Source organism: Pteropus alecto, unplaced genomic scaffold (genome assembly GCF_000325575.1).
Source record: "Pteropus alecto unplaced genomic scaffold, ASM32557v1 scaffold270, whole genome shotgun sequence".
Classification (NCBI taxonomy): domain Eukaryota; kingdom Metazoa; phylum Chordata; class Mammalia; order Chiroptera; family Pteropodidae; genus Pteropus; species Pteropus alecto.
In genome coordinates this window covers 500,737-512,975 of record NW_006430735.1, presented here as the reverse complement: position 1 = coordinate 512,975, position 12,239 = coordinate 500,737, and the positions used below count along the sequence as shown (strand labels likewise).

Genomic DNA, 12,239 nt, shown 5'->3' with positions numbered 1-12,239 from the left:
TTAATGGCAAATCTGGGATCAGAAAATGTCTCTTCCCTGGTGCACTCATTTTCCCCACATCCCATCTAGAAATGCATTAAACACATTTTGGCCGTTCATGCTATGGCAAGTGTTGTGCTGGGTGCAGCAATAATGATAGTGGAGACCTGTCCTTGCACACTCACATTTTAGTAAGGAGAGGTCATTCCAATGTCTATGAGTGTACTGATTTTTCATATAGGGGTCATTTCATTTTTAGGAAGGAATTTGGTGTTTTTTTTTTTAAGTCTACATTTTTCTTCTAATGTCATTTTTATTTGATCTGTAGAGCAAATGGTGTTGTCCTTTAATAAAATCTTTTTAATCACAAGCCAATATTGTTGATTTCTTCTAAGCCATAATGAAAATTTCCACCTTTTTTATATTTAACAATTCATATGGTATAGAAAAAGAAGATAGTGGGTGCAGAAAACAGTTTAGCTCATGTTGAAGTCTTCTGTTAAGATTAAGAAGACTTGGTTCTTATTGTGACCATGAGAGCAAGTCAGATATTTTGCACATTAACATTGACTTAAAAGAGTCATTTTGTTTCATTCAAGGATCTCTCAACCATGTTTTTCCATAATTTTTACTGTGTAGATTGGCATCAAAGCATCTTTTTGTTCATGAACTATAATTTGAAAGATATTGTATGATTAGAATTATGCAATCTTACAAATTTAATACAGAAATTATTTGAGAAATTATTCAATTATGTAAATATAATGAAGAAACTGAGTCTCATGTTTTCTTGTTCAAGATCTGGAGATAGTTAATGACAGTGTTGGAAGCAAAAGTTAGATCTCATTACTAATGGAATAGTTGGAGAGTGCCTTCTCAGAAGATGCCTTCCTTTTTTTCCCAGCTTGCCGTAACAATTTATTTTACTAAATTTTAGGTAGTTAAAGATGAAAAATTTAGTCTTTGGTAAATTATAATATATAAAGTGTGATGGGGTATTGGAAATGTGTTTAGAAAAACTCTCTTAGTAAACAAATACCATGATTTTGATAAATATTTGCTTTCCAGAATATCTTTAACTGGTCCTTTCTCTTGGAATGTGTTTCATCTCTTTGGCTTCATGGTAAAGAAAATAGTTGGGCCTTTTCCAAAGACATTTGGGTTCCTCAGGTTGTATTTTATTTGGGATCCAACTGGCAGCCACAAGTCTGTGTGGAATTGTTTTTATTTGATTAAGGATGCCAATAATTGATAGATTTTCAGGCTCTCTAGGAGAATGTTTTTTAAAAACTTTAAGTTTTCCTCAAAGTTTCTATATGAGGTTCTTAATATTTAAAAATTACAACTTCTTCCTTTCTTCCTTTCTTTAAAAACCCAATTTTTTCCAAAGACAAAAGCACATTGAAATATGAAATAGGCAAGTTAATTGAATCCAATGACTATGTATCCTTTATACGTGCTAAATTGGTAAAGTTACTTTTACAGTACTGGGTTCATCAATAACTAAGGCATATTAAGAGATACTTATTTTTGCCATATATATAAAGCAGCCAGGTTACTCAAATATAGCCAACAGATTAAGTTGACCTACTTTTGATCTGCTTTAAGGGGTTATAAAATCCAAATACCTATATTATGATGGCAAGACTGAGTGCAATACAATTAAGTGATCTAAAATGAAATAAGTAAATAGGTAGCTAAATTAATGATAATGATGGATTTAAAGCCAAGTCAGTGTCTCCTGTCATTGGGAATTAATTTTAAGGGAATTATCATTAATTTGATTTATATTTTTGAACTATTATGACTTCTTATTGAAAGACATTGAACTTGACAGGGTTAGATGGCAGCCATGAACTTATCTAGTTCGTCTTCTCATTAATTTAGGTCAGCTCTTTTGAGCTCTTACTTAAAGATGCATGGCTATAATACTTAAAAGAAAAAGTATTTTTTAAACAAGTTATTAACAACTAAAACCACATAATTTTTAAATTATAAAATATATTGAATTCCACAGTAGAAACTGGCTCAATTTCTGTCTGAGGTGAACAAATTAAATTTTTACTTTTCAAAAATGATTTATGTCATAGCTATTTCATACCACCATCACTTTTTTAGAGTACCCCCCTAATGGTGATGGCAGTAAATCACTTGATGGGTTTACAACTTTAATTATTTTCTCCCTCTGGAGATATTTAAATGAACCGATCATTGCTTTTTTTACATATCAATAAATGGAGAAGTACAACAGTGTTAAAGTAAGTTAGAAGATAGTAGTTTATATCAGGAATTCTAAATGATTATTTATTCCTTTGGTTAAAAATACGTTACGTTACAAATTGTGTAGTACTTATAAACATTTTTTTCTTCTGTTTTACAGCTACATTTTCCGGTTAAGCTGCACTAGATTGGGACAGTGGGCCATTGGTTATGTGACAGGCGATGGCAATATCTTACAGACCATACCTCATAACAAGCCCTTATTTCAAGCCCTGATTGATGGCAGCAGGGAAGGATTGTGAGTATGAGAAATGAAAGTCAGGGTGCTCATGTTCACAAATGTGAAAAATACAGACTGCTTTGAGATGGAGAAAATGGATAGTGAGGCTGTTGACATGGTTGTTTTTTATTTGAAGACTAAGAAATGAATGCTCCTTAGTTTTTGTTTTTTTATCTTTTAAAATAATTATTTTTAGGTAACCTAATTATTTGAATTTAACTATATGTTATGGCAAATAAATTCCAACATCAAATGACAATGAGTTTATATCTTTAATAGAAAAAGAAGTTGGAACTTAAAAGTTGTTTTAAAACAGATGTAAAACTGTGTTATGTGTTTTAATATACATAAAGAGATAATTCTTTAAAAATAATTACCAGAGGGGAAGGGAGTTAGGGGGCTGGAGAAAGGGGTGAAAGGTTAAAGAAGTACAAATTAGTAGTTGATAGATGGTCACGGGGATGGGGAATACGGCATAGGGAGTGCAGTCAGCAGTAATGTAATGGCTAGGTGTAGAGCCAGAGGGGTGATAGAGTAATTGGGGTGGGGGGATTGTTTCATAAACTATATAAATATCTAACCAATGTACTATATACTTGCAACTAATAATAAAGTGCTGGAAAAAAAATAGAAAAAATAATTGACTTCTGTTGTCTCATGTAACCTTTAAATTGCTAGTTTTACTTTTTATTTTTACTAGTAGTACCAGATTTTCTTTCTTCTTTTTATCCTGCTCTCACCCCTTTTTTTATCTCCATTCTTTTAGTCACCGTAAGAATTTGTATTTCTGAACTCTATGTTACTAGCTCAATTCAGTTTATCTTAACCTATTTATTTTTTAATTTTAAAATAAAGAAGTTCTCCTTTGTTTTTTAGATTATAATGACTTTTCCCCCAGACAGTTGAGGCAATCAATCTGATAGGTCCCTTCATAGTAAACATCTCTCTCATTCATTCTAGTCATATGCCATTCTCTTTATCCTTTTGTTGTATTTGCAGTGTCACTTCATCACACTGACTTTTATTGCCCTTTATCTTGCTGAGTAACTTTGAGATATATGATATAACTTGCTACAGTATGGATTGTTGTAGAAACCTAGCAAGAGAAAGTCCACTAGAGTCAGCAAAGAGCAAATGATTTAAGATTTACCTTTTCAAAAGTAATCGGAAAAAAAAAAGTGTTTTGTTTTTTACATGAGGGACCAGTATGGTATCTATGTGAAGAAAAATAATGCATTTTTAAAAGTTGTGAGCTTTTTAGAAATAGTTACATAAGAATTGTATGGCAAGCTGTGGTACCAAGTGCTGTAACTGCAGGATTTTTGTTTTTAAGAAAATGTACCTGAATGGTTTCATTTATAAATAGAGGGTATGAATGGGCAAATCTGTAAATGGAATAATTTGATATAACCTATTTATATTGTTACAGTGCCTTCCATCTATTTTTCAGAAGTCAATCAAAAATAACACATTATGATTTGTAGTCATTAGTCTAGCCTCTGAACTCCTATAAATTAACTTAATATTTATACACACACACGCACACACATCTTCAGAGGAGTTTGGTGAGTTGAATTTGTACTTTTGGGATAGATTACACTAAAAATGGATCAGATTGAAATTTTAATCCAATTTTTAAAAAGGTCAGATTTTTAGATTAGATTAAAATAAGTATATTAGTTTTTTTTTTTTTTTTTAAGATCAGTAAAAACATGGGAAGGATATTATCTAGTCCAACTATCATCAGGGTTGGCTGTTCTTTCTTGATAGTTAATCCAATATTATCTGACATCGGTGACAAAGAATACTTTGATAACCAGCCAAGATTCTTTCTTCATTCATTGCCATTGAAAGAGGCTCATCAGTAGCACCCTGCATTACTGAAGTGTGAATACTCATCGAATTGCCTTTTAATTTTTCCTCTAGCAACCTTCTTGTCATATTTGTAATATTTTATTTCTGACTTTTCCCTAAAATTTCCACATGATTTTGAAGTGTGATAAACAAAATGTCATATAATAATTTTAAAAATTGGCCATTTTAGGTTATAAGAAGAAAGTTACTTATCAACTTTTCTTACCACTTCTCATTTAATATTTGTAGAATTTTATCCCAGCCCCATAATGACACTCTAATTTGTACCATATTTAGATGTAGTAAACTTCTTTTCTTAAATCTTAAAAAAAGATTTTTTTTTTTTTTTTTACTGATTTGTTCCTTACCATGTGAGATTGTTTATCCTATAAGTTCATTATTTTTTCTAGTTTTCCTGGGTAAATTTTAGCACTTACTAGCATACTCATAGACTCTTCATTTAAGGATAAATCTTTTTTGTTATCTCACAGTATAGTTCTAGTATAGTTTTTCCATTTAAAATATTTATCTCTGTAGTAGTATAGTCTCAATTTTTCATTCAAGCCATCTAGAACACAAGGATATTGAACAAAATTAACCATAACTGAATGAATTGATGAAATCCAACAGTAATAGTACCATCTAAAAAAATCTAAAATTGGTATTTACCAACACAATAAATTTCATTATTAATGGATTTCAGAGTGAGTAAAAGCTCTGTTTTAGCACAGCAAGATGCTGTATTACTATAATTTAGTTCTTAATTCTAATAATGGAACCTTATGTTTATAAACCATTCTATTTATAGTTTGATTTGAAGTAAATGAAACATGCAATTGTACCATTTTCTAATTTCTTTAAACGTGTGTATGCACACATGTGTATGTGCTGGGTGAGTGGAAGGTGAGATGGAAAGAAAGGATGGGAAACTGGAGAAATAGGAGCACCATAGAAGTATTTGAATAATTTTTGTGGGAAAATCGTGGGCTTTAATTCTATTTTTCTCTCCTTGCAGTATTAAGCTTGGTGTAAAATGATACATTTAACATTAACTGAGCTTCAGATGAAAGATATAATAATTGCAAATATATGTGTATTCAAAGTATTTTGGAATAAAACATGAGGGGCCAGTAAAATAAATTTTTAACTTACCTAACATTTTGTAAAGATATTTATTTGAAAATGGTTGCTTAGTGGCTGTAATATGGAAATAGAGAATAGGTTCTTGATATGTTACATAAAAAGGAAATATCAAAATGTGTGTTTGAATATAGAAGAATCTGATTAACTTTAATTGCAATTAAAACTTGTATATTTATAGTAATAAAGTTTCTGTTTATAATCCAGCTACCTTTATCCTGATGGGAGGAGTTATAATCCTGATTTAACTGGATTATGTGAACCTACACCCCATGATCATATAAAAGTCACACAGGTAAGGACAATTTCTGCAAATGTGTTTATAATTAATAAGTGTCCATAATATCTTTGAAATAAGATTCTCTACTTATACTAGAGCCAAAGTCATGTACAGGTATTTAATACAAAAAAGAAAGTACTTAAGGAATTCTAAAAGTGTTTGAAAGGAAAAAACATTACTTTCTTCATTTTTTTGATAAAAATTTCTGCTGTTAATCTTCTTGCTTCAAATATAATAGTGGCATTTATGTGGGGAGATAGATAAACCCATAAGTAGGTAGATAAATATGAGAGAGCCATAGGTTTAGAAAACTCCAAAGCGGATTTGAGTAATTATAGGCATTAGCTTTCAGAGTTGAATTAATAATCGAAGCCTATTGAAGATATTAATTATATTCTTATAAATCCGTTGTTGGCAACCTCAGGGATTATGAGTGGGAGTATAACTTGGTAAAGTCTTTCTTCAGGGTAATATTCAGTAATTATAAAAATCTAAATAAAAACATCTTTTGACTCTAGATTGTATATACATATATGTGTTTTATATAAAGTTTTACTAATATATACACACAAAGATCTGTACACCAGGTGTTCACTTTAGCATTTTTTATAAAAATGAAAAGTTACAAAATACCAAAATATGCAATTATAGATTAGAAAACCATATTATACTCATACTTTAAAGTCATTAATAGGACAGTAGCTCTACATATTCCATGGGAACTTCTGCATCTTTTTATGTAAAATTTATGTAAAGCTTAATTATGTTACATTTATGTAAAGCTCAATTATGAAACACTTCATTTTGTAAAGTTACATTATGTTGGTTCAGTTTCTGTAAATAAATAAATTACCACATATGAACATATGAATAAACTTTTAAAAAATTAAAATTAGAAAATACCAAACTAGTAACAGTATTTAACTGAGGAAGTAAAAAGGTTTGGGGAGTCAGGGAGAGAATGAAAGAATCATTTGCATATAATTTAGTTTAAAAATCTCTACCATATTTTTGTACTTTGTATAATAAATAATGAGAATCTATTAAAAAAAAAAACCACATTATAGATTTGGAGGACAACAATAGATAATTTTTTATTTTATTTCTAATATTTCAGATTTCAGTCTCAGTGGTCTTGATATCATTATGTGAAAAACACTTGTTGACATGTACAGTTTGTGGGCAGCCTTCAAAAATTCATATGATTTTCATTTTTTATATTATGTAGTGATTCTGTATTTTATTATATATGTGAAAGAACACTCATAAGAGATAATTTCTTTTCATAAAGCTGTTGTTTAAAAATACATAAAGGAATAGTATCATTCTTATGATACTATTAAATGATCCAAGTATTTGACTAGCTTACCCCTTAGGTTACATTGAATTTCGCATCTGAGTTTTTAGCTTAGGTTGTAATTTTTTTTATAATTGCAAATTGGTCCTTTGGATGCCATAACAAACATAAATACTTATCTATTATTTTAGGGACTTCAGTGATTTATAATTTATTTTGGATCACTTTAGATTTATTTTCTTTCCATCTTGATCCATTCTCTCTTGTCTTTTAAAAATTTCTTTAAAAATTATGCATATAGTCACACAAACATATACATTGTGGTAGATTTAATCTATATATGAATGTGTGTATATGTGCATATGTGTGTATCTATGCACATGCAGGTATATGTGTATATATAGATATATTTTTTTTTTTTTTCCTCACCATGATTGTAAGATCTTTTAGTAGGTTAGGGATTAAATATTGTTATTTATTTATTCTGCCCAGTGCTGGGTACAGAGATACTTACTAGACCAGAGCACTGCCTTATTTAAACTTTCTATAATTCCTTTTTTTGTGTCCCTATTAAATAACACTTTTTTGTGTGTTTTCTTTACATTCACCAATATACTTGTGTCTTCATTATTTGAACACTGATAATTTTATTATACCAAGAGGTTCTAAACTAGTAAATCCAGAAAACAGTTTTAATAAAACAATTTTTGCTTGCTGACGTGATTAAGGTTGGGAAAAGAGTATGCAATTTAGAGAATTAATATAGAACTTGAGGAAAATTTAAACGTATTGAGCCTGAAGTAGTTTTTAATTCAATATATTTAATATGCTTTGAAGATTATGTGACATAATACATGTGGGCCATAGTTCCTAGCTTGCAGGAAGGGCTTGGGAAATGCTGCTTTTCTTCCATTCTGGAATTTCTAAAGATATTCAAGAAATAAAATTTAGTGTTCAGTCAGAATTTTATATACATGGCAATTTGACAATAAAAACGGTGAGTATGTAACATTTGTAAAGAAAAGTAAATTATTTAATTGCCTTTTAAAACTATAAATTTTGTCTTTTGAGTCACTGACTATTGAAGCAAGTTCCTTTCTAAAGAAAAAGTGCAAAACAAATAACGCAGTATTAAAAAAGCTTATACAATTGCCGATGAAAGTTCAAATCCTTTAAAAAATGATTATGTTGACTAAATTTTGATTATCAATTTAAAACATGTCTTAAATAGTAACATAATCTTGATAGGATCAAGTGTGATAAATTTCAGTTATTATGTTTGAGAAAGTTATTAGCAGTTCATGCTACAGATGCTTTAACATTGCCTGCATTTTTTCCCCCCAAATTCCAGGAACAATATGAATTATATTGTGAAATGGGCTCCACTTTTCAGCTCTGTAAAATTTGTGCTGAGAACGACAAAGATGTCAAGATTGAGCCTTGCGGGCATTTGATGTGCACCTCTTGCCTTACAGCATGGCAGGTATAATCAAGGTTTAATTAGCAACATGGGTGTCTCTCTTCTTTATATTCCCTATCACTATTTCTCTTTTTAATTATCTTCATCTTAATAATTCAGGAAGTAATACTGATAAGAGCTTTGTTTGAATAGTTGTTAAAAAAAAAACAACTCATGTCTTTTAGTTTCTTTTATTTATGTAATTTGATCTTTTTACTGTTTTATATGTTGATTCTTTTGCATGTATAACTTAATTTTATATTAGTCGCAAGTAGTTCTACTTTTATAACAGTATTGTTATAAAAGAAAGTCACTTATCTATATTACCAACTAACCATATTTACCCAAGTTATTGTAGATCAGATTCTATTTTTTCATAGGTCAGATTCTGAAGTAAAGTAGATAAATCTTATGCTGCTATTTCAACCACCCCTCTTCTGAGGAGGTGTGGCTCCTGTCTCACATATGCCTACATTTGCGCTATAAGGCTAAAATCGGATAATTCAGTCAGGAAAAGCCTCCCAAATACTTACAGTTCTCACAGAAACAGGCATCAAGTTTTTCAATTTACAGAAGCAGAATTTAAGATAAACTGACTTCTCTGTAGGCAGATGCTCAATACATGTAAATTGATTTGACATTTTCGAATAAGATCTAGAGAATTAACTGGTTTCCCCAAGGGCTTTCTAATATTTCTTTATCTGTAATAAAGGTTGAGATTTTAAAATGGATCTTTGGACACATTTCCAGCTTTGAGTATTTGGAGGATTCCCAGAATATTTTGATCAAGCCATTTTTTAACTGCTGTTTAACATAGTCAGTATTGAAGTGAATGTTATTGATGGTGTTTAGGAAGCAGATAAATTTTTAAGCCTTTTAAAAAAAAAAATTGCAGTTGAGTATATAATCAACATCCCTACCCTGTTCCTGAGTCCTTGATCTTTACAACCCAGAACCTCTGCATTGCCTGAGGAAGAATGGCCTTAAGGGATCAGGGAGGGGGAATTCAGCCTCAGAGGAGCACTGATGTCTCTTGAGCTCATTATTTAGTAATAAAATATAATGATTTTCACATCTTATAAAAGGGCCTCCGCTTCCTTTGGGGATATTTTTTAAAAATGAAGAAAAAGTAGAAGCATTAGGAAATGACTTACAACTGACTTATGTTTTCTAAGTCATTTCTGAGCTCCTGACATCTTTGTTATCTCAGTAAAAATTGTTCAGCATCCTTATACTTCTCTCTTCCAATGGTATTTGTTTTACATTTTACTTTAGGTTTTCCTTGATGTCCTTGCTCTAACTTCTCTTTATCCATTTATGATGATGAATTCTGTGAAGTATAAGGAGAAGTTGGAGGAAGGGAGATGCTCAGTGTGGCATCAGCAAACTCAGCTTCTAGGCACTTGATTGCCATTTAAGTAATGTTGACAGTAATACTTTTTCAGACTTAGCAATGTCTTTTCATAAATGACGTAGTAAATTTAGTTACTCTGGTAGAAGGCAAAACTGTTTGCGAGTATGTTTCAAATGTATCTATAGAAAGTATTATATAGATGATACTATAGACTGTATGCCGAACTGTCTAGGTTAGGACTTACCTTAGGATACTTTGCTTTATCTCATAACCATTCAGTATTTCATGGCATTAAACTAATAAAGAGGCCAATTATGTTTGTCACAATTGGGATTGATTGACTTATGCCTTGAGTGTGGTAGCACGGTTCTCACAGGTAAGAAGAAACTAAAAGCTTTGCATTTTTTCTCTAAAGAAAACTAGAATTTTGGGCTGGTAGGAACTCCCAGTACTCTCTGCCTTGGTGCCTGGTCTGTGTATTTCAGCCTCTTCTCTTGGGGTCCCGATCTTGGAGCATAGGCAGACATAATATTGCAGGACTTGGCATCTTTAACTTGATACTGCATATTCGGAAGTTAATTGGGTTATAAGTCAGAAGCTTCCATTAGTTAGGCAGAAACCTTTAATTAGTAAAGATCGTTGTTTAAAGAATTGTACAAAATAGCTTTTTACCTGTGGCCTGAGGGTGAATAAAAGGATATGGCAGAATATAAAACAAAGATTTTATTTTAAATTCTGTATACTTCTTGAAAGAAATATATCTTTTAAAATATCAGAGCCAATACTATATATTTTATTTAGTAAGTTTGTGAACTATTTGCAGTAAGTATATTATATGGAAAAGACAGGAATATTTCTCATTTGTCAGGATTATTTTGTTGCTATTTTATTCTTTGCATCACCACTACTTTTCTGTATATTACTGTACATTCTCCAAGTGATGCAGTTCCTCTTGCTAGTTCCTCTTGCTAATCAATTCCTTAATTCACTTCATGATTTTTCATATTGGTCTAAAGGCCTTATATGAAGATATGTCCAATCATATTTGTAAATTGTTAACATTTGTTATTTCTATTTTACTCTGAAGTACTTCTCAGTTTTACTTTTAAAAATTGAGAAAGTGTATAAATTGCCAAGCACTGAAAACCGTGTTTGAGTAAAATTTTAGGAGGAGCTGTATAAGAACATAGTATTAAAGTAGTAGCTTACTAAGTAAAGTAACAGCAAAATGGCAAATTCAGATGTACTCAGAGAGTTGAAATAATAATTGAATTAAATCACACTTAATGTCACTAGATTAGATTCTAATCTGATCATAGAATTTTGCATATAGGTTAATGAAAAATATGCAAAGGCATTATTTTAGCATTTTTTTAGATTCTCACACAAGACAGCTCACGATTAATAAATATTTGTGATAGATTTTACATTCTGATATATGTTCCTGTAAGCTCTTATATCTCATTGTATCTGTATTGTAAATGCTTATATATTTACCTGTTTCTCTCCTAGAATCTAGATTACTTTACCTATTTTAGAATCTAAAAGAAGAAGACTAAGATTATATTAAATAAAGACATTGATATTGCAGACCAATTGTAAAAAGCCCTTGTAATGTCCTATTCCTTCCATTTCTCTTCTGAGAACTATCTGTGGTCTTTTCAAAGAACTTTTATCATGCTCAAGATCTGAGAATGAATCCTAAGAATATGTTCCATTCAGTAGCTGCTAGGTGATTCCCTTTAACTTTTCACATTTTGATTTTTTTCCACTTGTCTTTGAGCTGCATTATTTTACTTTTATTGCTCACAGTAATACTGGCACTAACCTAGAGGCAGTAAGACTGACTTTCTTCCTTTGATTACCTTTTTGTACAAAGAAACATGCACAGTGATCCTTGGTTCAAGTTTTCTCTACCTTGAAGACAATTGGTCTTAGGCCAAGGTTTGAGAATTCAAAGTGACATTCGTAGTCTCTGTATGTCAATAGGATCTAAATGGTTAAAGGAAGCTTCAACTTTTGAACATTTCCGCTTTTGGATAATCTGAATATGTATAGGTTTCACACAGTGTGCTTCCTGTCAACACCAACTGATCAGTTTTGGCAGCTTTCATATTGTTGTATGAATAGTAGTGTTTGCCAGTCATTTAAACATGTTATTGTAAAATGCCCCTGTTATTTAATAAACATCAAAGTCATAAAGTTAATCCAGTTAAAACACATTTGACAAATGTTAGATGTGCTAAAAAAAAACCCTTGCATTGTAGCCTTAATGAGCTTCACACTGGATTTAACCTTAATGGTGAATATGAGAACAAAAAGAACAAAATTATTGAACATTTTCATAATATATATATATATATTTTTTCATTATAT

The 12,239-nt window shown here is 30.7% G+C and overlaps 1 protein-coding gene across 6 annotated transcripts in view; it reads left to right on the top strand.

Moving 5' to 3' along the window:
• Window positions 1-12,239, top strand: part of CBLB (Cbl proto-oncogene B) — a 204,105-nt gene that overhangs the window by 107,952 nt on the left and 83,914 nt on the right. For all 6 annotated transcript variants that reach the window (XM_025050952.1, XM_006905441.3, XM_006905443.3 and 3 more), the window contains exons 7-9: window positions 2,360-2,497; window positions 5,681-5,768; window positions 8,402-8,533. In XM_025050952.1, the coding sequence (XP_024906720.1) occupies window positions 2,360-2,497; window positions 5,681-5,768; window positions 8,402-8,533 (358 nt within the window). The remainder of the gene's footprint in view (window positions 1-2,359; window positions 2,498-5,680; window positions 5,769-8,401; window positions 8,534-12,239) is intronic.